This window comes from Melanerpes formicivorus, unplaced genomic scaffold, assembly GCF_026170545.1.
Source record: "Melanerpes formicivorus ecotype bairdi unplaced genomic scaffold, bMelFor1.0.p_v2 SCAF_13, whole genome shotgun sequence".
In the NCBI taxonomy this organism is placed as follows: domain Eukaryota; kingdom Metazoa; phylum Chordata; class Aves; order Piciformes; family Picidae; genus Melanerpes; species Melanerpes formicivorus.
In genome coordinates, this window is record NW_027142365.1 from 21,162,162 (window position 1) to 21,187,092 (window position 24,931).

General features: G+C 46.0%; 1 protein-coding gene across 2 annotated transcripts; it reads right to left on the reverse strand.

The window, feature by feature from the left end:
* Window positions 1–1,221: 1,221 nt before the first annotated feature.
* On the reverse strand, window positions 1,222–23,416 carry HACD1 (3-hydroxyacyl-CoA dehydratase 1). Of its 2 annotated transcripts, none has more exons than XM_068146402.1 (7): window positions 23,020–23,416; window positions 17,137–17,254; window positions 15,195–15,213; window positions 15,025–15,107; window positions 11,860–11,981; window positions 8,481–8,659; window positions 1,222–6,710 (listed from the first exon to the last, which is right to left on the reverse strand). In XM_068146402.1, the coding sequence occupies exons 1-7, from the start codon at window positions 23,145–23,147 to the stop codon at window positions 6,628–6,630; spliced, it is 732 nt and encodes a 243-aa protein (XP_068002503.1). In that variant the 5' UTR covers window positions 23,148–23,416; the 3' UTR covers window positions 1,222–6,627. The 2 variants fall into 2 exon arrangements, with proteins under 2 accessions (XP_068002503.1, XP_068002502.1); XM_068146401.1 differs by having other exon boundaries at window positions 15,025–15,113; window positions 23,020–23,345.
* Between the last annotated feature and the right edge of the window lie 1,515 nt (window positions 23,417–24,931).

Genomic DNA, 24,931 nt, shown 5'->3' on the forward strand with positions numbered 1-24,931 from the left:
GGAACACCCATGTAAGAGCAGGCAAAGTGCCATTTTATGGGCCTGCTATGAGGGCAGCCCACTAAGACACTATGTATGAAAACCAAAGTTGCTCAGTGACAGCAGCACTCCAGCCCAGAAATGTCCAAGCAGCTGAGGGTTGCCCTGCCCTGCCTGTTTTCACTGGGATGTGTCAGTGGGCCTAGATTCATTGCAGAAAGAAAAGATGCTTCTGCAGAGCTGTGGAGGGAGCTTCTGTGCCTATTGTACTTGGATTAGCACAATGCCAAAGCATTGCAAGGCTGGAGCTCTCCTGGCTTTTGGCGTGTTCCACAGGGAGCAGTGCTGGGCACGGCTGCAGCGGGAAGCTGGGAAGCAGGTGAGCTACCATGCCAGACCTGATACACCACAAGCACATGATCTCTGCCAGGCAGCACTAACAGGAGGGCCTCAGCTTATCCTTTTCCTGGCAAATCCAGATTTACACAGAACAGAATACATGCTGGGCTCTGGTTTCTCCATGAGATCCCTGGAAATTCTTCCACTAGTCCCTACAAAAATCTAACTGGTTTCATGCTGGAAGATGGCCAGAACTAGTAAATCCTGCCCTGTAAATTTGTTAGATTAGAAGACCACTTCTAAAACTCCCCAAGATCTACATCTCCATTCCATCACTTCTGACTAACAGGATTTAGCCTTTGTATGCAGCTCAGCTCCTCGAGGTTACAACCACTTGGTTTCTAGTTCAGAAGAAGTAGGTGTGAACGCCTACAGACCGCTCTGCCCTACTGTCATGGCATTGTTAGTCATGGAGCAAAGGACGCCAGAGGATGTTCTCTGCCTCCACATCCTTCAAAGGTGGATACCACAACACCACCCTGTTCCACAACACTGAAGTATCCACTGCTGTAAGACCTCTTTCAGGAACCACTGTAATGGAATTGTCTTCACACCCGTTGAGAGCCCTCAGACACTGTCTTTAGTGCCCTGTTCTTCCCTCCTGTCCGATAACTCATTACAGCTGTTCACACCTGCTGCTTTTTAATGCAATATAGTTTAAGAAATACAAAAGGGAAGACTGGGTGAATAGTGCCTGGGACACAAGGACTTCATGATTCATTTGTGAAGTCATTCCCAATAAAGAGTAGATGATTTGTAAACAGACACAGCTGGTGTGACGTGCTGAACTTTTGCATGGACCCACTTGTACATGCCACACAAAAAACCCACTCAAATCCAACAGACTTTAGAAGATCTTTTAATTGAGGAAGAATTGCTACAGTGCTACAGTATGAACAATCTCTAAAACAGGTATCTGACTCCAGAGCTCAACAGATCTTACCAGCCATGAAGGGATCACATTGTGGTGTTCTCCTGGCTGTGTAAACTGCTGCTGAGAAGGCGTTTCAGAAAACAGAGCAAGGCTGAGCAGCTGTGCTGCACTTACAGCACAGAGAACCTTTAAGCACAGCTCCATACATGATACACTCAATAGGTATTTCTGTACTCACACTTTACAGAACCATCAGCTGAGAGGACAACAATAGAGTCAAGACGCTGTGAATAAGAAGGCACATTTCATGTGATGCAACATGAAGCATTGTACACTTTACAGCTCCAAGGCCACTACCAGCTGCAAGCCTGGAACTTACAGCATGTTGCCATGACCCAACACCCAGGTTCTCCACTTTGCCTTGGTATGGCCTTAAGTTCACTCATCAGACTTGCTTTTGTGATCTGAAGCAAGACAGGTCTTCTCGATCTGCCAGGTCAGCAGGATGAATCCTTTTTTTGCAGTAATTAATCATCTGCTACCTGTAAAGCTTTCAGAGCTACTGGAAGCACTCAGGACCCCTACCACAGCATCAGTGGCATGTGGTAACAGACCCCGTCCCAGGAGTACCCCCACTATTAATGTGTGGTGTCACGAGACCAAGCGGGATGAGCTACCCCTAGCCAGTGAGCTGTCATGGGCCAGTGGCAATCCGCTCCTTTAACCGCCCTGCAAAGCTCAGCAGGCACTGCCAGCACCGCAGTTCCCTTGAGCAAGAGAGCACAGAGCTTTGCAGAAACGTGAGGGACTTGTTTCTTAAGCAGTCACTGAAACAGACATAGAATACAGCATTTTAATGGGGTACAAAAAGTGGATGTTCAGCATGAAATGAAACTGCAAGCTGGTAATAAATAACACAGGATCTCTGAGCAAAGTACACATTAGGGGATAAAATGTGACTTTCAGCAAAGCTTCCCAGTTTTTGGTTCAAAACCACATTCAACCCTTTATAAGCAACTGCAGCCACCTTGCCTGACGAAAGTTTTGATTTATGAAGCTCTCCTACCTAGTGCAGAATACTGACTTGTATCAACTCTCTTTTCTTTTTCCTAAGGCAGATAAGTAGGAGCTGTATTCACAGAAATTGGCAATGCAGTGACTACCTTCAATTCTGATGTATTGGAAGGATTGCTATTGGTTTTCATTGTAGTTTATTTAGTAATAATATAAAGATGCAAACAGCCACTCAAGCAAGCTGCTATGAAGTCTGTAAGTACTGGAGCCAGAGCAGTGGCTCGACATACACCTGTTTCTTTCTGGAGAAGAAAGGGCAGATTCCCTCTGATGACATAAAAGGTCGCCACATACTTCTCTGGTAACCAGTCCTTGCCATCTGTCCAGTAGCGTGAACCTGGCTAAATGTTGTGTACAATGGGAATCAGAAGCAGCACACTGCACCATACAGTGAATCATAGGATGGTTCCAGTTGGAAAGAACATTAGAGACCATCCAGTTCCAACCCCCTGCCACGGGCAAGGACACCTCCTGCTAGACCAAGCTGCTTAAGGCCCCATCTAGCCTAGCTTTTAATGCTGCCAGGGTTGCACCCTCCAACTTCTCTGGGCAACCTGTTCCAGTGCCCTGCCACCCCATGGGGAAGAAGTCTAATGTCTAATGTCTAATCTAAGCCATATCTCCAAGGTTGTTAATTTTGAACCCCAGTCTCTCTCTGCACAGAGCACTGTGGCTGAGCTCTCTTGGCACGCCAGTATTAATAAAAACAAGCAGGTTTACAGTGGTAAGATAGCTGAGCAGAGCAGAAAAGCCCTTCACTGAAACACAGCCTTTGTGCAGAGACCCTCCAGCTGATCTCAGGAGCTCCCTATGCAGAAGGGATGACAGTACGTTGAGCTTTCCTTCTTCTCATATGCTCCACAGTGAGAGGTGAGAGAAATGACATCTGCTACTGCTCACAATGGCCTCAGGGATCCTCTTGGCAGCTAATGCTCAGCACCATTTCCCTTTGTACTGCTCATGGCCTGATGTCAGGATCTGGCATTCTGGGCTGAACTGCGAAACAACCTGTCCTGGAACAGCCCTTTCCAGTGGCAGGAGCACGTGGGTGTTGGGGAAAACCTCAAGAAATCTCTCTGCTTTCAGCTGCAGTTTGTAAGAAGGACCATGTGTGTTTATGCTCCTACCAACAGTAGTCCCCTGGTGAGCAGGAATCTCCTGCCAAATGCCTATTTCTATGTAGTGTCATCAAAATGCTTCCCAGGGTCATACCCTGTATGAATCCATTCCAGAAGGCAAGCACAGCGCAAGCAAGAAAATGTCTCTATACAAACAATTAGTGAAAGCCCACACAAACCCAGTAAAGGTGCTGATGGTTGAATGCATTCCTAACTTGGCATCAACACAGCTTTAGAAACCCAGCAGTATTGCAGAGAGGAAGACAGTAAAAGCAGGTGTCAAAAAGAAGCTGCAAAGAGAGCACCATATGAAAATCATACTTCACTTTTTATCTCCATTTCCCAAGCTAAGCAGTTGTTTCACTAGATTAAGTAAGCTGCCTTGGATAATATCCTGGCCCATATAAGTTGATGCAAGAGGATTTCACCTGCAATTCTCATTGCATTTGAGAAGATATTAAAGCTAATACATAAAGATATACACCGAGGCTTCAGTGAAAGGCTTCAGTCAGAAGGAAGGAGAGGGAGACAAGAGTGTCCCTTGTTTCTGTAGTGCATGCCATGGCAACTGATCTACGTGGCAATCTCTCCCTGATACCAAACACTGAATGCAATACTCTGCATTGTTAGCTTTATTTTCATTTCTTTATGGTTTAGCAAGGATCTTCTGTAGCTGTAAATCACTTTTTAAATTGTACCATTACCTTGTGCTCTGCTGCTCTGGAGAAGTGCAAACCCCAGCTTGTGGCTACCAGGGCTGCATGGTTTGTATGCCACACGTACAAAAGGGTGTGGCAATAGCTCCTTGACTGACACAGGACAATATCCCCAGGACACAGTGGGAAGAAAGAGAATGCAGCACAGGTACTGCTCTGGTTACTGAAACAGTTCCTCTGGGATACACTCCTCCAATCAAGGATTTCAAACTCCCATCCTTAAAGTACCCAGTGCTTTTTCAGTTAATGGATTGCTGTGGAATTCAATGAGCTGCCCTGACAGTGAAAAAGACACAGAACTGATTCTTGCTAACTGAGAAGTATTGCAACAGACTGCCACGACATTCCTCAAGGATCAAAAGGCAAGTGAAGTTTATAAAACAGCACTCCAAGGACAGATACAACTGCTGGTCTGACCATGTGGAACACAACTGCTTCGTACTTCAGCGTTGTAAGTGCAGTTTGGACGTTAAAATGTTAACAATTGTAGCTGCATGTGAAACACAGAGCAAGTTATAGCACCTTGTGTGATTCTTTCGCTTTGCTAAACCCCGCAGAGATTACAGCTTTGAAAAGGGTGAGCCGCGCAACTCCAACACGTCTCAAGCCCACTGTGCACCCAGCATTGCAAAGGCAACCGAGGTACATGCAACGAAGGCATGCATAAATATCACAGATACAAGGCACAAAATGGAATTTGGAAGTGAGTGACACCATAAATCCTTACTTTTTCACCAAATTGCTCGGTACACCAGATTAAAGGGAGAGACACAGTCTTCAACAGAGTCCTTGAAGCTAAACTTGAGGACTGCCTATCCAAGGCTGCAGTTTGACTTGCCTGAGGAAGATTCTTTTCCAGCACTGCATTCATCTCACTTCAAGCCTTCCAAGAAGCTGTGTGCATGGGCAAGCACTGCTGTGGCCTTCCATATCCTAAGGGAGCGCACAGGCAGGAGCTGTCTCCTGACATTCATTGGAGATTTCCCTTCTTTCACATTGATGTTGTCAGTTCTAGTCATGCCTCCACATTCAGCAAAGCTCTTCCTCCACTTTTTCCCTTTCATATAACAAACAGTAATACATTCTTAAGGACTCAATCTATCAGACTTCTTTCTCGCTTCCACCAATTTTGTCACTTGTGTCTGATTTTTCAGTAGATTGACTCAACTCTTCACCCAAAACAGAAGCCTGTACTCCTGAAATGACCTCAGCAATCAGAAGGAGCATTCTGATGTTCAGCTGCCTGCATACACACCCTATGACAATCTTCTTTTGAAGTGAGCAATGCCAGAACCAACTTTGCTGCCTGCATTATCAAGGCTTCTTACTGTATTGTTACATTCCAGTCTTCTCTCTATGTATGCACGTTTCCTCAAGAGCATTGCCTCTTCTCTGAATCTCTTAGGCTGTACCTAATGGCTTGGACCTCTCCCCCTCAGGTACCACATTGTGTCGCTTCTACCACACCTATTAATACCACATCTGTCGCTTCTATTAATACACTGCAGATCTCTCTTGCAGACTACTGAAGACATTAAATACTTAGGTCAACACAGTATAAACAACTAATGGGGAGGTAGTAATTAAAATTGCACAATGGGGTGACTCAAAGCACAATTTGTATTTTAAGACACTATTTAATATGTATTTTATCCCACTTAGCTATTTATAAGAAGTCACTACGGCTGCAGCTGCTAAACGCAGTGCTGTCATCTTTCTGCACAGGTGATGAAATGCAGAACAGGAGACACTGACAACCAACCTCCTGCCACTCCAGCCACTGATCAGAGAAAGGTAGGCACATCAAGCCCACTCCTCAGCACAAACTTTCAACCATTTAATGTTGTATCTGTTACTCTACACAGCTTTAAATTTACAAATGAAAATACAGAGACAATCTAAACTTGCACTGACAAGTACTCAGCTTCTTTCAAAAGTCCTTCTGGAATTCTATGGTGTGATCCTGTGATTTAAAGAATCACGAACAAGGTGCTAACTTAGAACTGGAAAGTCAATCACGTAAAGCTTTGATAACATTTGAGCCACCTAGCCTATAAAAGACCACCATTAGCTCCTTTATCCTCTGCTTTCCAGAAGACTCGCTTTCAGTACAACCTAGCAGCTCTGCTTCCCTTCTTGCTGATGACTACAGGTCAGAACAGAACTTTCAGAACAGAAAGCACAGCAGCCAACTATTTCAATTCCTAAGGCTATTTCTCAACCTAATGAAAATAAGAAAATAATTCGTTTGAAGAAATCAACAGTTCCAAACCAAAGAGAAACAGAAGATGAAGAGCTAAGTCTGAAGATATATTCATGGTAAAAATAATACAGTCCATGCTATTTTATGCACAGTTGTTTATTCTTGTTCCATGTTTTAAAGCTTGGACTCAGATAAATCACAGTAAGGTTTGGGGTTTTACCCTCTTTCTTTTCCATTAGAAGCACCATAGTTACACAGCTTGACTCAGTCGTCCTTTTCCACAACCACCTCTCCATGAAGCACCCTTCTTCTCTGCCGCAGCATGTGGAAGTAGAGTTGTGGAAATACTTGAGCAAAGCACAGAAGAAAAAGCAAATTAGATGTAAAAAGTCAACAGAACACATAACAGAAAAATTCAATTATGCAGAGCAATGAACTGAGGGCAAACTACAGCAGACAGTGGCGCAGGTGGTTAAAGTAAATAGCAGCGAGCCATGAATGCTGCAGTGAACTGCAAAGCAGTGATTGCTCAAAAGGCAGACAAAGCCCCCTGCATGTACACTCTCTACTTCAGGAACATCAGTCCAGCTCTTTCTTTGTAATAAACAGGACTTAACCACTTCCTGGCAGTGCCTAAGTCTAAGATAAACAAGTATGAATTAAGACTTTGAGGAGGATTCAAATTTACCCTACTTGTTCAAGTCTCTCCTGGCCCTCCGAGATCTATTCTATTACTGTCTTGCTGACACATTTAATGGGCAGAAAATCTGACTTATTCACACAACATAAGTTACATAAACAACTGTAAGACTGTTAGTAACTTATGATTGCTTAGGCCTTTTTTTATTTACAAGTCTCATTGGCCTTCATGATTTCTTGTGACTAAAAAGATTTCACAAGCTGTGCATGCAGTGAAAATCCATGTTTAAGGTCAACTTCTTAAATACCTTTTGTAGATGCAGACTAAATAATAGAGTATTAGGGGTTGGAAGGGAGCTCTAGAGACCATCCAGTCCAGTCCCCCTGCCCAAGCAGGAGCACTCAAGGCAGGAACACAGGAACACTTCCAAGCAGGTTTTGAATGTCTCCAGAGAAGGAGTCTCCACAACCTCTCTGGGCAGCTTACTCCAGGGCCCCAGCACCCACACAGGGACAAAGCTTTCCCTTCTGTTCCCATGGCACCTCCCCTGCTCCAGCTGGCAGCCAGTGCCCCTTGTGCTGTCCTTGGCCATCCCTGAGCAGAGCTGACACTGCCCTGTATATCTTTATGAACGTGAATGAGGGCACCCCTCAGGCTCCTCTTCTCCAAGCCAAAGAGACCTAGCTGCCTCAGCCTGTCCTCCTCTGGGAGAGGTTCCACTCCCTTTTAACCTCAGTTTCCCTAATTCTCAATCCTTCAATCCCTCTGCCTATCACTTGCCTGGTTTCCAGCCTCCAGATTACCTAAAATATTCTATTTGCCTTGTTTGGTCCAGCCCCATTCATGGTGCTGTATCCAAACTGGGTTGTTTTCTCCTGATCTACACCACCTAACATCCACTGGAAATAACACTGGACGAGAAAGACAGACAGTGCCTCTGATCTTAGCTCTGGTTACCCAGTTATCTGTGGGACCTGGTATCCAGAAGGGCCAGGACAATCTGATTAAACCAGAGACTGAAGACTGTGAAGAGAGGCTCAGGGGTTGGTTATCTCCAGAGCATGCTCAAATGGTGATGACCAAGAGGTGACACGTAAGTAAGGATTAAAAGCGTGAGCAACAAGGCAAATCTCTGGCACAATTTGCAGGGCAGTTTTTCAGCCATTGCTTCCAGGTAGCAGAGGGACCAGAAATTCTCAGCAACAGTTACAGACATTTCTGTGTGTAACTCAGACTAGGTTCTTGGATTTGTCCCACTCTTACAAGTGTTTGCTAGCATTTTTCCTCAAGATTTTAATACAGCTTCTGTTCTGAGGATGGAAAACTGCAGTCCCACTAATTAAAGCACAGCAAAACGTGAAACAAGGGAGAGCAGGCTTCTAGAGCAGGGAGCGTTCAGTGCTGCCAGCAGTGCTTCCGGCGGCGCTGGTAACCGATTACAATGGTGTCAGCATTGCTAGAGCTAAGGAATACTTACATGGCACGTAGGAGAACATGACAATAATGAGAAAATAATAGTAGTCAAAGGAGACATTGTATTTGTTGGGAAGTCTCAGTGAAAACATTCCTGTTTTCTTCACATAGGGTAAAGCAGCATATATGGTTAGCAGTTCACCTGCGACCCCAGCAGGATAGAGAATGATAAAAAAGTTGTACCTGCATTAAAAGGAAAACAAAACAAAACACAAAAATAACCTTGTGAGAAACACTCCATGAATTTAATATTTCCTCTTGCTATTAGTGGCACAGCAATGTGTGACAGTAGTTCCAGCAACAAAATGAAGCAGCACATCCTGACCCGGCAGAAGCGCATCCTGACCCGGTTACTCTGGAGAGTGGTGCTTAGTGCTGCAGAGGATGCCTGGCTCGGTGCTTTTCCTCAGAAACAGGGAGCTTTCAGGATGCTGGGGTGGCTGCTCCAAAGAGCAGGGAAACCTGCACATTTTTTGTCTACAGTAAAGACTTCTAAAAAAAATTTCCTGATCTTATTGGCACTGTCAGGATTCAGACCAGGACCAGATCCCAGATCCAGATGCTGTTGCTGTCTTTGTCACAGGGCTTGCACACTGGGTCAGATCTACCTAGTAGAGTGTCTTTGAAGACAATGAAGACTTTGAAAGACATCAGAAGCCTGTTCTATGTCTCCAGAGAAGGGCATCGAGGCTTGTGCAAGGCCTCGAGCACAGGCCCCACGAGGAGAGGCTGAGGGAGCTGGGGTTGCTTAGCCTGGAGAAGAGGAGGCTCAGGGGAGACCTTACTGCTCTCTACAACTACCTAAAGGGAGGTTGTAGCCAGGTGGGGGTTGGTCTCTTCTCCCAGGCAATCAGCACCAGAACAAGAGTCTCTCAAGCTGTGCCAGGGGAAGTTTAGGCTGGAGGTGAGGAGAAAGTTCTTGACAGAGAGAGTTGTTAGCCGTTGGAATGTGCTGCCCAGGGAGGTGGTGCAGTCACCGTCCCTGGGGAATGGATGTGGCACTTGGTGCCATAGTTTAGTAGTCATGAGGTCTTGGGTGACAGGTTGGATTGATGATCTCTCAGGACTTTTCCAACCTTATTGATTCTATGAATTCTATGAATACTCACTGCCACACAGGAAACACAACTAACACTGCCTTGGGTCTCTTCTCCCAAGTAACCAGTGATAGGATGAGAGGAAATGAGCTTAAGTTGTGCCTGGGTGTGGTTGGAGATTAGGAAAATTTTGCTGCAAGAGTGGTGAGGGCTTGGGACAGGCTGCCTGAGGTTGAGGTGCCGAAGACACCATCCCTGGAGGTATTCAAGAAGCTGTAGATGTGACACTTCAGGATATAGTTTAGTGGTCATGGTAGTTGGACTCGATGATCGTAAAGGTTTTTTTCCTGTGATTTACCAGTAATGGAAATAAACGAGAGCACCAAACCCTCATCAGATCCATTTGAAAATGGGGGGAGATTTTGAAGTAAAAGATGAAGGCATTTATTTTAAAGAAAACAGGACTTGAATGCCCCAGACCACATAGGTGTAACAAAATGACAAACATTTGTGCTGTCCTCACATGTAGTGCATCGTGCAGGTGTAGCTTCTCCTATGAAACAGCTCTAGAGTTTATGCAGGGGACAGCAGTTGACTGCTGCATGGAAAAGTAGTGTGCACCCTATGACCAACAGAGATGAAATCCAAACTAGCAGCAACCAAACACAGAATCATAGAATGGGCTGGGTGAATGGGTTGGGCTGGAAGGGACTTTGAAGATCACCCAGTTCCAATACCCCTGCCATGGGCAGGGACACCTCCTACTGAACAGGTTGCTCAAGGCCCCATCCAACCTGGATTTGAACACTACCAGGCTTGAAGCCTCCACAGCTTCTCCAAGGCAACTTGTTCCAGTGCTTCAGCACCCTCATGGGGAAAAATTTCCTCCTCATGTCTAATCTGAACCCAGCTTTCTCCAGTAGGTATCCTGCCCCTATAGGCCTTTGTCAAAAGTCCCTCCCCAGCTCTCCTGTATCCCCTTTCAGATATTGAAAGGCTGCTTGAAGATCTCCCTAGAGCTTTCTCCTCTCCAGGCTGAACAATCCCACTGTGAAATCCTCCTGGGTCTTAGAGGACTCACAGGTCAGAGAACAGATTAAAGGAAGTATTAGAAGGAACTGATGCCATGACCTAGCTGCAGTTTGTCTCTGTCCAGTGGAGAAAAGACCAAAGTAAAAACTCTGAACAAAAATGTAGAGCACACCTATTCCATTACCAACAAACAGAGCAACCTTTTACAGCTCTCAGCTAAAGAGCAGAAATCCCCATCTCCTCTGGAGTACTGAATTTATGCCCAGTTGTGCTGTTTGATTGTCCACATTTAGCCTCTATGAAAAGATAATACATTTGCAAGTATTTCCTTTAGAGTTTCTATCAGTGAATCTCTCTGCTGTGAGAATGGCAGTTTTCCCTCCTATTATCTATTATAGGGAACCATAAAATCTGTCACTCAAGACACACTGCCACAGTGGCACAAAGCATATGTCAGTGTAGCACTTTCTGAATGCATTTCTCTTTCTGAAGCCTACATAAAAAAATAATGAAATCAGACCTGAATATTTTCAAGTTTGTGATTTAGGGCTTAAACACAACCAAAGCTTAGGTATTAGCAAAAAGAGAATGTGGAAGAATGGCCACAAGTATCAGACATACTGGAGATGTGCATTAAAAGCATCACAGCTGCATTATCTCTATGATAAACAGAAAGGAAAATGAAACCTCACTTTTAAGTTCTTCACAGAGAGGGCTGCCTGTGCAGAAGGGGGGTTATTTTCTTTCAGAGTGTGGAAGTCTGTCTGTCTTACAAGTACTCTGCAGATGACTACAGAGGTTACTGCTGGTTCAATTAAGCCTCCTGATAAACCATGCAGTCCCTAACACACGTGCTCCAGTGGCCAATCCTGAGTACACTCACATGCACATAAGCCACTACCTGGGTTACAAAGCAGAACTTCTCATCAAGTAATACTGTGTGTGCAGACTGAGTGACAACAACTGCCACAGTTTCAAAGATCTGGCTAGCACAGGTGTTTAATTCTGGCCAAAGCATCTTAAAGAGTCATCCTGCAAGTTAAAGGACTGCTCCAAAGATTAAAAAGCTGAAGGAAAGCAGAGTTCAAACTGTGAGACAGGAAGCAAGGAACACATCACCCCCCAAAATCTCAGCTAAAATATGGTTAACATTTTAAACCAAGCAGCAATGATCTCAGGGTACAGAAAGCAACACCTTGCACTCTGCTGACACATCAGCCAGGCTCAAGCACAGGCCGGCCTGTGTGTTAGCTCAACATGCATGAAACCAGCGTGCACAGAACCATGAGGAACTGAAGTGCAGGACATCTCCACCTGGCCCATTTAATGAAGTATGGCAAATGGTTGAGCAGGTTGAATGTGTAGAAGGAATATCGAGTGATCTCTGTCACAGTCCATACAACCAGAAAAAGAACAACACTCTCCTCATTCTGGATCTGCAGAAGCACAAAGAACCAACACTTTCTTCAGCCAAAAGCTCCTTTGATGTGCAGACTGCAACAGACATCGAATGTTTAAGGCAGGTGGAACAGAACTAACATCTCCTAAAGAAGAGAATTCTGCCATGGAAGGGATATTCTGAAGTGTTGCGGTGGGAAGCATCGAGCAGACAATCAATATGATTGGTAATCAGGCTTCAACTTTATTGTTCGAAAACACAGCTTATAGAGTATATTCAGCAGCTAAATGTGCACAAGTGTCATTATTCCATTGGCTATTAGTCCAGGGTTACACCATAATATCCAGCCTACCTGCGGTTAGGCCTACGTGCAACTCCACAACCTCCTTTCTCAGTAGTTCTTTGTTTCACATACACTTTGTTTCACATACTGCTATCTTATAAGTAACTATTTCACATGGTGCTATCTTATGAGAAACTGCAAGCACAGTCACGGGGCTGTGGTGGCCTTGCTGCATCAGCATTCCAGCAGAGCTGTGAGCAGTAAACAGCAAGATGGAGTCTGGCCTACACACTCTGATCAAACAACTGTTCCATAGAACCATGTCCCTGCAATTCAAGCCATTCCTCAACACTGAAGCCCTTCCCATGCACACTTCCTTAGCACACAGATTTACTAATACAGTTTGCAAGTTGAGCAATCTTTACCTGTTACACAAATCTCAAAATTCAAAGCCCTACAACCAAGCTTATTCCTCCCCTTTACTCTCTAGCTGCACCTCCATTACACTGCCTGTCTCCCTCTTTTTAGCTGGGTTTGATTTAATTGCTTATTTCTTACTCCTCAGAACAGCAAGATGAAAACCATGATGCACAAGATGTGTTCCTTTCACAATTAGCTTTGGCTGACTCTGCACTTCACTACCCTGTCTCCTAGATCCCCTCTCACTTTATCTTGCTTCTTCCTCCCCACATAATGTGTGTCTCCAGCAAGCTTTGAAGAAAAGCCACTGCTTAGTATGATCACTAATGGAAACTTGGTTGCAGAAGATGAAATTAGCCTCTTCAGACAGCTGGAAGCTAGGTAAGGAGCTGGAACATGGATGGATCATTACATGAAGAGTAGCTGGTAGGTCAGGAGCTTTGGGTACACTCACTCAGCAATCACCTGTAAGATCGGAGTCATTAAACTGCCTCATCAGTAGGTAGCATGTCTCTCTGCTGCTTCAAAACACCATCTCTTTTTCACTCTAAGTGAACAAATGAACAGAAGTGCCCAAAGGCAAAGGCAGCACATGGGGATCTCTACCTTCTGAGAAGCAGCATTACAGGCAAGCAAGTTTCTTTTCTTTAAAAGGGGAAGAATTTTGTAATACACTACCATGCCTGAAGGCTGAAAAGCTCCAGGGATGTCTGTGAAATAAAATGAAGTAACACAAGTTTTGTTATAATTACAGAAAAGGGAAATGCTATTTCAAAATAAAAGGCAACATGGTGACACAGCTTAACACATCTCCAAGATGCTGAAAATCCAGAATCTGCCAAGAGGCCTGAAAAATTCAGTGCTCAGCATCTCATAAAGAGAGGCCCTCAATGCATCAATCAAAGAAGGTGTGCTTTAGTGAAGGGACCTCACCAACATCACAAAAGAAAAGGAAATCTAAATACCCCCCCAAAACTCACAAACAAACAGCAACAACTAAGTGCAAAGGCACCCAAACAAATGAGCAAAGGTAAGGACAGGCAAACGTTGATAACCCAAGCTTGGATTTACGTCACAGTGCTACATCCAAGCAGAAGAGCTTTAAGTAAGTATGCAGAGAATTCCTCTCTGCTGCTTTGCAAATCTCCAGTCAGGTAAGGAGACCTAGGTCTGGCTGTTATCACAAACATACCTCCCACCACATAAAGTGACCCTGAACAGTCATGCCTGCTAAGCAGTAACAGTGTGAAATACAATCAGACATACTTTCAGCTGGCTTGGTTTTTTTTGACACAGCTCAACCTACTGTACTGAAGGAATCAGAAAAAATGAGTGGATATGCTAAAGATTTCATCCACCACCGGGGAGAAGAAAATGGCAAAATGCAGTGCTATGGTCCAGCATTTATGTCAACATTTCATGAAAACCAGGCTTGGTAATTCCTGAGACATTTCCCTTATGGAAAAAAGGGTCACACTTATTTTACACAAACAAAATAAATCAAAGCTCTGAAAAGCCTGTTTCATGTTAAGAAAAACGACAGTAAAGTAAAAGAAGTGCAGAAAACAGGCTGCCCATGACTGAAACACAGGGATGTGACAAGTGAGGCAGGTGGCAGGGGCCCCAGCAGCAGGAAGGCAAATGCCATCTGCTGGTGAGACAGTTTAATGGCTCAGCCTCTTCCGGTGCAGTAAGTTCAGGAGCACAGACTCAAAATCCATCACTAAATTCTTACATGCCCTTCACAGAAAGCAGATCTCAGCAACTGACCTGCACATCCTGTCCACTAGCTGTAGGCAGACTGCATTCTGCTAACAAATCGCCAGGCTTACAATTACCACTCATGGCCAGTCAAATACACTACAGGAGCTGAAGCGTCCTTGTGGCAGGCTGGATGACTCGGTGTCCATGCAAGGTACAGCATCAGTGCCACCAAAATCGTCACAACAACATTAAAATCCTGGGAATCTTCCCAAAGTAAACTGCAAACTCACAACCATGTTTATCCAAGTAAATGCAATGTAAGATAGTTTTTCATTTAGATTGATTCAGGGAGTGCTAATTGAAGGCTCTGAAAGTGAAGAGGCGACACTGTGGAAGCTTTGCCGCTCAACAACAGCAAGCGACCTCACCTAGGCTGACCACAGCCAGCACGATGCCGAAGACAGCGCTGGTTCACAGCTAAGACCCAGACTCAGTCTCCTAAGTAGAAGCACATAAATTCCATCCTGTAACCCCAGCTTCCAAAATCACTCCAGTATGTCAGCACTCTCTGTAGGAACATCAGTGACTTTGCACTTGGTCTTCCCTGTGCAATGAGAACTGCATTAGTAGCTTCTCCTAAAGAAACCCCAGCATGGCTTGCTCGGGCACGTACCTGTTTAATGCTGTGTGCAATGAACCACACCATGAAGATTCTTGAACTCACTTGGACCCCAGTCACAAGCACAGATGTGCGAACTATTCCTTAAAAAGAGAAACATGTTATCTCTGTTCCACCAGTCAGCTTTCCATTAGTTACAAGAGAAACTGAAACAAATCACTCACCAACTGCACAGTGGACTACCTGTAAATAAAAATAAGTTAGAGGTTACTGATGGGGAGCACGTGACTGCTTACCCTATCAACAATAGCACCACAAACCTAGGCCTAACTGCGAAGGCTTTTTGTCTGCAGCTAACAGTGTTTAAAAGCAGCACACATCAGAGTCCTGCCCACCAATGCAGCGATGGGCTCAGCATCTGATCCGCACACACTAAAGCCATCTCTTTTCCTGATGGCCTGTATGTGCTACACATGCAGAGGAAAAGCACTGATTTTTTTCAGCTACTAAGCTTCTCTTCCATTACCTCATCCAAAGAAGAATTTTGCAGGACAGTGTGGAGGGAGGCATGTAAGGGATGCTCTGTATTCATTGCAGATTAATAACACTGTCACACTTTTGTCAATGAAGCATCAGATTTATTGTGTTTTCTGCTCAGGAGTGCTCAGCTACTCACTGCTTTTCATTATCTGGCAGTTTTAGGCTATGCCTAGAAAATTTTCCACAGATCTTGAACAGAAAGTGATGGAATGCCAATAAATTACCATTGGATGTGAAAGGGAAACAATGATAAGGTCTAAACCATCCCATTGGTCTGGCATTTAACATGAGGTTAGTTGGGTAAACTAACTTTCTGTCTTTGGGCTTCCTTTGCCCTAGCAGGCACTAACTGTTGCTGCTGCTGGCTTTGCTGACCTTGACTGAGTACTTTGTTGTGGCTTACACAGCCTACTCTCTCCTTTTACTCCTTTTGCCTCTTGTCCCCTGTATAGGGGGGAAGGAGGAGGAAGCTGAGGAAGCTGTTGGCAACCCCCTGGCTTTGTGCTGTTTAAAAACTGTAATGATATGTAAACGTTGTGTATTTTGTACATATCTGTTGCATTCCATATTCCCAGATTGTAGTTTTGCTGGTAAATGCAGGTGGGTTTGCTTTCAGCTGAGCTGGTCTGGCAATTTTATGTTGGGAACTAACTTCAAACCACACATTATTTTGGCAGATTTGAGTAGAATTACTTATTGGGAAAATTTAACAGCATAAAAGCCTATTTACAGACAGCCACATGATTCTAATAGCTGTTTGAACTACAGATCATAGAATGGTTTGGGTTGGAAGGGACCTTAAAGACCATCCAGCTTCAAACCCCCTGCCATGGTCAGGAACACCTCCCACTAGACCAGGTTGTTCAAGGCCCCATCCAGCCTGGCTTTCAACACTGTGAAGGCTTGGAGCCATCACAACTTCTCTCGGCAACCTGTTTCAGTGCCTCATCACCCTTGTGCTAAAGAGTTTCTTCCTAATGTCTGATATAAACCCAGCTTCTTCCAGTTGTAGGCAGACTGAGGAATTAAAATGTAGATAGACACTCTCTGCTGTGCCTAGGAAAGAACTCTTAAGTGGTCAATAAACCCAACAGCTTCATTCCAGAGATGTGCCATAAACTGAGCTCGCTGCGTGACAGAGGTCCTATTATGTAATGAATACTCTGCACAGCTTCCACAGCCTCTGTCACAACAGACTGAGTGGGGCATGCACATCCGAGCTGGAGGCCAGCAGCAGCAGTGGTGGTGCAGAAGGACAGTGAGCCTAGTACAAGGTTTCAGAGGGAAGCCATCATCTTCAGATATGGAGATGAAGTACCTCCTATGCTAGAGGGCTGGTTTGCTGGCTGGAATGCCTCTAGAGATTTTGCCTTTTGAGTTGAAAACTTTCAAATGAAAGCAAGTCCCAGGCAGCATTTGATTTAGCAAAATGTTAGAATCATGTTTGAAAACAGCGTGCTGAGGTGTTTCAACTGATCACCACGTTTTGCCAAACACCTTCATTAAGCCATAAAGTTAAAAGGGCCTTCAGCGTTAGCACAGAATTTTGGTATCATATTCAGATTAACGGTGTGTTGTGCCTGTGGTGTGCAGCATGCAGGAAAGCAAACTCATTTTAATATTTACCTCAAGCAAAGCAAACGTCTGGAAAAATTTAAGCGTCCTCTGAACGCTTCTGAATAAGCCTCTATGTGTTCCTTTCTGTACATAAAAGCGCACCATGGCAATACCCAACACCAGCCACCTACAAGAGAAAGAGAAGGGATGCAGTTCAAATCAGCACTCCACAGATATCCATCCACCAGAAAGAGTACAGCAGAACAGGGCAACTTTGCTTCTTCACCCTTCGGTGTTTTAAGGACATTATTAAAAATATCTTCAGAGAGAAATGTTGTCTGAAGTTATGTAAACATTGCACAGAGTCACAGAGTGCTAGGGGTTGGAAGGGACCTCTGGAGAGCACTGAGTCCAACCCCCCTATAAAGCTGGATCACCTAGGACAGGTCACACAGGAACACATCCAGGTCAGTTTGGAAAGTCTCCAGAGCAGGAGACTCCACAACCTCTCTGGGCAGCCTGCTCCAGGCCTCCAGCAGCCTCACACCAGAGAAGTTTCTCCCCATGTTCAGGTGGAACTTCCTTTGTTTGTAAAAGCCATCAACACCACCTTATCTGAAAAGCTGCAATTCAGATCTAAACATGCACACACACAATCTGAATTACTTGACACCGCCTCGATTACTAATTACTTTCAGAGGACTGCCTTGAACTGAGGAGATCCCCCTAAAACCCTGCCTCCATCGGACTTCTCCCTAGCAGCGCCTACATGTTTTCACTATGAAATCCTCCCGCACCTTTACTGTGAATCACTGATACCTGACGACATGAGGAACACAGCACTGAAGTAACCATTTTTGGTAAGTAAAGGACCAGAATCAGTGCACATCATTTTAAAGACTTTTTTGTGGGCCCTCAGTTCACAATTTTCATCTGTGACAATCTGTCATGGATTGAGTTGAACCTGCTGCCGTTATCCATACCATGCTGCAGCCGTGCCAGCTTCAAAAATGAAACTGAAGCAAAGTATGATGGAGCTTGAAGTTCAGATTGCAACATGGAAGGCTTCCTGCTCTGCTTGCTGCTACCAGGTTCCAGGTTTTTGGGTGTTGGCTCTTTTCTGCAGGCATGGTGGTGGATGCATGGCAGTCAGGTAGCTGCTGGGTTGGGTCTGCTGGTTTATGCTGTTTTTTCACTGTGTTTCTTCTACAAATAGGCTAAGATAAGGTCATTATGCACTGTATTATTAGATTATTAGACATGAATTCTAACATAGATTATTAGATTAATTAGATTATTGGCTAAGGTAATGATGCATTGTGCTCAAGATATCTCACGATATATTAAACTCTCATCTCTTTCCCTCAACCCTGAGTTGTCTGTGTTACTCTTTCCCTCACTTCTGTGTTGGGGGAGTAGGCAGGTTAGCCCTTGTGCTAACCATTACACCTGCATCTGAAGGCTTCTGTTTGTGACTGTCCAATTGAAGTTACCATTACGACTCAGCTCTCAAAACTGTAGAGAAGTCACCTTTGAAAATCAGACTCCAAAGTGCTGAAGGATGGGTGTTCTGTGCTCATGCAGTAGCACCTTTGCTGATCATAGAATCATTAAGGTTGGAAAAGACTTTTAAGATCATCAAGTCCAACTACCATGACCACTAAACTATATCCTGCAATACCACACCTCAAATTCTTGAACACCTCCAGGGACAGTGATTCCAGCACTCCCCTGGGCAGCCTGTTCCAACACCTCACCATTCTCCCAATAAGAAATTGTTCCTAATCTCCAACCTAACCCTCCCCTGGCACAGCTTAAGCTCATTTCCTCCCACCCTATCTCTGATTACTTGGGAAAAGAGACCAACACCAGCTTCACTCCAGCCTCCTTTCAGGTAGCAATGAGGTTTCCCCTCAGCCTTCTCTTCTCCAGACTAAACAAGCCCAGGATGGTAGCTATTCTTTTGGGGCTTTTCAAGGAACCTGAACAGTAACACTGAATGCTAACCCTTCCAATGTGGAGAAGAGTATCGTTTAACCAAGGAGGAATTTCATACAAAATATCTCAAATGGAAAATTAGACAAAATAAAATTCATTCCTAACTTGTGGTGACCCTCAGCACCCAGCCCAGCACCAAGACAATAACCCAAGGCATGCACAATTCCTGCTACAAGATTAGCCCCTTCCATTTATTTAGAATTTTCAAACTGCTGTGCCATGTGTTCCACCCTTAGTGAAAGAGCTGTACCGCATGCTTAAGAACCTCAGGCTAGCAAGAGGATTTGGAGCTTCAGGTTTCAACCCACAAAGACTAAAAAAGTACAAAAATTCTTTACTATAGACCTAGAAGCACAACCAGAGCTACAGATGGCTATTCTGAGAGTTGAAAATACAAAATTCATGATAACTTCATCTTAACTGCTTGTTCAATGGTGTTGGGAACAATTACTCAAGTCCTTCCAGTCCACATAAAGCCACAGCAAGCATGTACAACAAGGTAAGATCTTGCTCAGGAAGGGTCCAAGTGACAAGGCAGAAGGGTCTGAGAAACGCTCAGAGGATGTTTAAACATTTGGAGAAATATTTGTATAATCATTTGCATAAATATTTAGCACATCTCCTGTCCTTACACTCTTTCCTAAGCAGAAGGTACTGGCTAACACTTGACGCAGGTCAGACCTGTTGTGCTTTAAGGGCATGTGAGTCCATGGATGGTGACAGCTCTCCGCTCACCTCGGGTGGCATGTGCTTCACTGTCAGCCCCTTAGCAATTCTCACACACAGTCACTTGGTGTGGCCCATTCCAGCACTTCATGATGGCATTTCAAACTCAGGCTTCCCCACACAGTAGGGATGATCCCTTGATCCCTTCTACTTTAAGCCCAGGAATCCGATCTGCCAGAGCTCCAGAATCTGCCCCCACAAGTGTTACTCAGATTTTACATGGGGTTTGAAATCTCAGTGCATTAATTTGAAGTTGTCTCCCATCACTGTGGAAACCTGGAATTACTGGAGTGTTGCTGCTAGGACTTCGCAGTCCTGTTTTATAGCGAAGTGTTTGACAAGAGGAAGGTGATAGTGCCCTTGCATCCATCTGGCAGCAGGGATTGTGACAGCAACAGCTCTGTCCTAGCTCTCAGCTGAGAAGTTATAACCATCTAACACAACAAGGCATTTTCTGCACCTCATTCTGTAACAAAAAGGTTGCAGAGAGAAGTAATCTAGGACTGCACTCAGAAGTAAAGACTGCAAATACATTTTTATTTGGACATGCATTTCTGTAGATGGAATTATTTAGTGGTCAGTGGCTTTTGATTTTGGATCTCAAGAAAGAGCTTCTATTGAGCAGTGAAAATCACTAGCAAGTGGAAAATACTTTCCAAGATACTGGGTTACTTTTCATAATATTGGGTACTAACCTGTCACTTTAGGCTCTGTTGCAGGGTGCTCCAAACCCCCCTTCCCCCACCTCCATCTGTGGAGGTTTGAATAGGGGAAGACAAAGGCGCGCAATTGCCTTCCCTTCCTCCTGGACTTGAGCAAGGAAAGACAAAAGAGGCCCCTTTCTTCCCGCCCGTGGCTGACGTCCCTCATGTGTATTCGCACGAGTATTCACCTACGCTGGGATTTGTAATTGGGACCGGCTGGGTTCTTAGCGCCCAGCGCACTGGACACATTGCCTAGAGAAAAATAGTGACCAGAAAGCGGGTTCGGACTCGCTCTGGACTCGGCTCCCTGGGATTCGTGCTGGGACTTAGTAGATTCGCGGCGACATCAGCCAGTAGCACCCGGACCTGGCGTCTCCCCGGACCTGCCTACCCTGGTGTCTTGCTCCCTGCCTTGTGCTGAAGCAACCCTGCCTGCGGTAACCTGCGGCTGTTGGCTGTTTTCACACGCCGGCAGCGCGGCTTCTCTTGCGCCGCTCAGACAGTGCTGCTCCACGAGATTTACCTAAGGACACTGTAACTTTGGCGGGTCCCTTTTCCTTTGGGTTTATGCCGCATGATCTACAAATTGGATTATTAAGCTTGCGGTTCTGGAGGCTGTTAACACGGAGAGACCCAGGGACCATCTCCAAACTCCTACTCCGTCCTCGTAAGTAAAACCCAACTCATGGGCTTTCCCTAGCGTCCTGGCTTGCCTCTGGTTTTGTAAATGGGGTAAAGCTATTTTGTGGCTCAGCCTTTTCCATTTTCTAAATCCTCTATATTGTACTAAAGTTGCCCATAAGCATCCTGGTAGCATTCGCGACCGAATAAATTTCATCAGTTTTGTACAACATTTTAGGGCAGGGGTTTGGGGAAAATAAAGATAAATCTGTTTTTATAAGTCCCACCTCGTTAATTTAATCCCAATCAAAACAGTTTCCTAAACCCCTGTCAGAATAAGCAGCAATTTTTATTAGAATGGTTATCATGCAATTAAATGTCAGTTAAAACTCTTGAAACACAGACAATACACTGCTCCCGTTACTTACCCTGTGCAGTGCCCCTGTTAAGCACTGCTTTATTTCAAACGTTTAATTTTCTCTTAAACTGTATCCATAAAAAATGCTAAGGATCTATTCTTATCTTATTTCCTGTTTCCACATAAAATATGGTATTTTGCATGCCTTGGTCCCTTTTGTATTAATGGAAGATGGAAGTGAAGAAAGTGGGAAATACTGAATCAGCACCTAAGGTCAAAACTAATACGGTTTGATAATCTGCTACAGACACAAGGAAGAGGCAGAAGTCAGTGTTCATTAGCAAACTGACACGTGGAGCATGAGGCTGTAACATTTCTGCCAGCTAGAAACAAATTTCACTGAGTAAAAGCACTTTTGAGAAGGTGTTGCTGTAGTATAGGAACAGCCCTGAATACATGCTGAAGGTTCAGAGATGCTGCTGAGAAAAAAAGCCACTCCGATCATATTCCTGGCTTCCTGCACCACTCCCTGTGATCCTGCTTCAAGCACAGCCAAGCAGTTTTGCTCTACAGGATTCAAAGGGCAGAGTTCACCCGCTGGTAACACGGTATGATGGATATCATCCTAGGATTTTATAAAAGCACTCTCTCATTTTATTAATTCATTGGGAATTCCTAGGGGTTGGGTTTTCTGTTTCCCCAAGTCAATGAACAGGACAACTTTTCAAGAAGTGAAAATACGTACTTTAAGCGCTAGCAACAGAAACCTGCCTGCTCTTATAATCTGTTACTCAAAATAAACATCCCTTTTCCTCAAAGCAAAGCATCGCTGTACGGAGGAGCAGCTCAAAGGAGCCCCGTCCCGTTCCACCCAGCCCCCGCTCCTCACCACACGCCGCTGGCGCTGGGACCGCGCTCGGCTCTGCCAGTCTCTAATGCGCAGGGCGCCGGGGGAAGCTCTGCTCGCTTAGACCACGGGCTCCGGGCCCTGAACCTGCTGTCCCATAGGGTAACTCGGGTCGGGAGCACACAGAGCCAGCCGCAGGCGGGACCAGCCGCCCGGACAGCTCTCCCCGGCGCCCCTACGCCCGTCACAGCTCGAGCCCCCTGGCGGCACCCAGGCCACTTTCTCTCGCCCGCGGCCGGTCGGCTGCTCCCTCCCGCAAGGAGCGGGGACCGCGGCGGCCGGCCCGGAGACGGTGGAGGGGAGGCGGCTGTGCGAGAGCGCGGCCTGCGCGGCACCCTCGCTCGGCATTCCTGTCCCGGCTATACTTAACCTCTGCGGCGGGATCGGGGTGACGCGCTGGCGGCCGGCAGCGCTGCACCGTATTAGGCAATGCCCGGCAGGCGAGGGCTAGCTCCGCTCCCCGCGGCTCCCCTGCACCCCCGGCTCTCGCCCCTTGCTGTCCCACGGCGAATGCCAGCCTGCCGGGGCCCCGGGACCCTGCCTCGCCTCGACCGCGCCGCCCCCGGCTCCCGCCACTCTGCGCTGCCGCTCCGCGTCCTGCCGAGGCGCCGGCCCGCGGCGCACCCGCGCCCGCTTACCCCGCGGTCATGGCGACGTTGTAAAAGATGAGCCAGGCCGTGGCCAAGGCGCCCAGCCTCCTCTTCTTGCCATTCTCCTTCTCCTCCACCGTGCCGTTACCGCCTCCGTCCTCCTCGCTGGACGCCATGGCTCCCCCGGCCAGGCAGCGAGAGTCGCACCGCCGCGGGGAGGAGGGGCCCGCCCGGCGGCTGGGCTGAGGCCGCGCTGACAGCCGCTGCCCGCTGTCCCTCACGCCATCCGCCTTCCCCGCCGCCCGCTGCTCGCACGCCGCTGCGCGCCCCTCCCTCCGCCCCGCGGGGCTCCCAGGGCCACGGCAGGCACTGCGGGGGCGGGACGGCGGAGCTTGGCCGCAGCCCTCAGGGAGGTCCCCGGGCGGGCCGGGTGAGCTCTCACTTTGGTCGCAGCCCCCAGCTGTGGCCCGCGGGCATCGCACCGCTTCGCCCTCCCGTATCGGGAAGCTCCCTGTGGGTTGGCACCGCGTTTCCTGCCTTGCTGGTGACTGTCAGGCAGCAACAAAAGCGATTCCAAACTCCGCAGTTCTCACAAGCACAGACGGGTGTGCCTGGAGCTGAACATCAGGGAGTCTGCTCAGAGACCTGCTGGTGGGAATATGCCCAGGTGCCCACCTGCCCAGGATCACCTTGGGGAAAGGATGTTCTCCAGTCTCTAGTATTCGTGAACACACAACCTTGGGCTCCTCATTTCCACAGGTAAGTATGGTACCATGGCTGCTCAGCCCCAACACCTCAAATGCAAACATATACAGACAGGAGAATTCCCAAAGTGCATCAGTGTGGACCTTCCAGTGAGAGGTGAGTAGATAGAATCATACAATCATTAAAGTTGGAAAAGACCTTTAAGATCATGAAGCCCAACTGTAACCCAACTACCATGACCACTAAACTATATCCTGAAGCACCACATCTACTGCTTCTTGGACACCTCCAGGGATGGTGACTCCACCACCTCCCTGGGCAACCTGTCCCAATACTTCACTACTCTTTCAGTGAAGAATTTTTTCCTAATCTCCAAGTGAACCCTCTCCTGGCACGATTTAAAATCATTTCCTTTCAACCCTTTAGTGATTACCTGGGAGTAGAGATCAACACTGCCTTCACTCCAGCCTCCTTTCAGGTAGCTGTAGAGAGCAATGAGGTCTCCCCTCAGCCTTCTTCAGACTAAACTGCCCTGGTTCCCTCAGCCACTCCTTTTCAAGCCTTCCAGATCCCTCACTAGCTTTGGTACTCTTCTCTGGGCATGCTCCCTCTCCTCACCAGTGCACCCAAGCAGGTGTGCAGCTTTCAGTCTCAAAATACTCTTGCTGGTAACAGCAAGAGTTTAACTTGTGCAGGCAAAATGAGTAGTTGGCAAAACAGCACCATACGCATGCCACTAAGATTATAGTAAGTGCTGATATTATATGTACACAGATGCCTTTTGCATGTTCAACCAGACATAAATATAACCAATTTGCAGGACCTATAGTCAATAAATATAGACAACACACTTTACACACAGGATTGAACAACCTAATTCAGAATGGGTTTTGCCGACTTTGGGCTTCAGAGGAAAGTGCAAGAAACTCTGTAGTGGGCAAATATGCGATAAACTGATTTACATCTCAATGTAATAGTTAAAAGTTGGGTTAAGTCTGTAGCTGTTTACTATTTTAACTCTGGGTATTTCTGCTATTTCCACTCAAATTTCACTTCCATCTTGAGACCTTTCTGGCTTCTTGGCATTGTCAATGCATTGTTGAAATGGGAAACACAAATTAACCAGGTACTATGTGCGAAGTAGATTTTGTCTCATTTGAATTTGCCTACATATGACTTCATTAACTGATGTTTTAAATTATGATAGATGGAAGAAGGCATGACCTGATCCCAGTTCTTAATACTAGTTGTGATT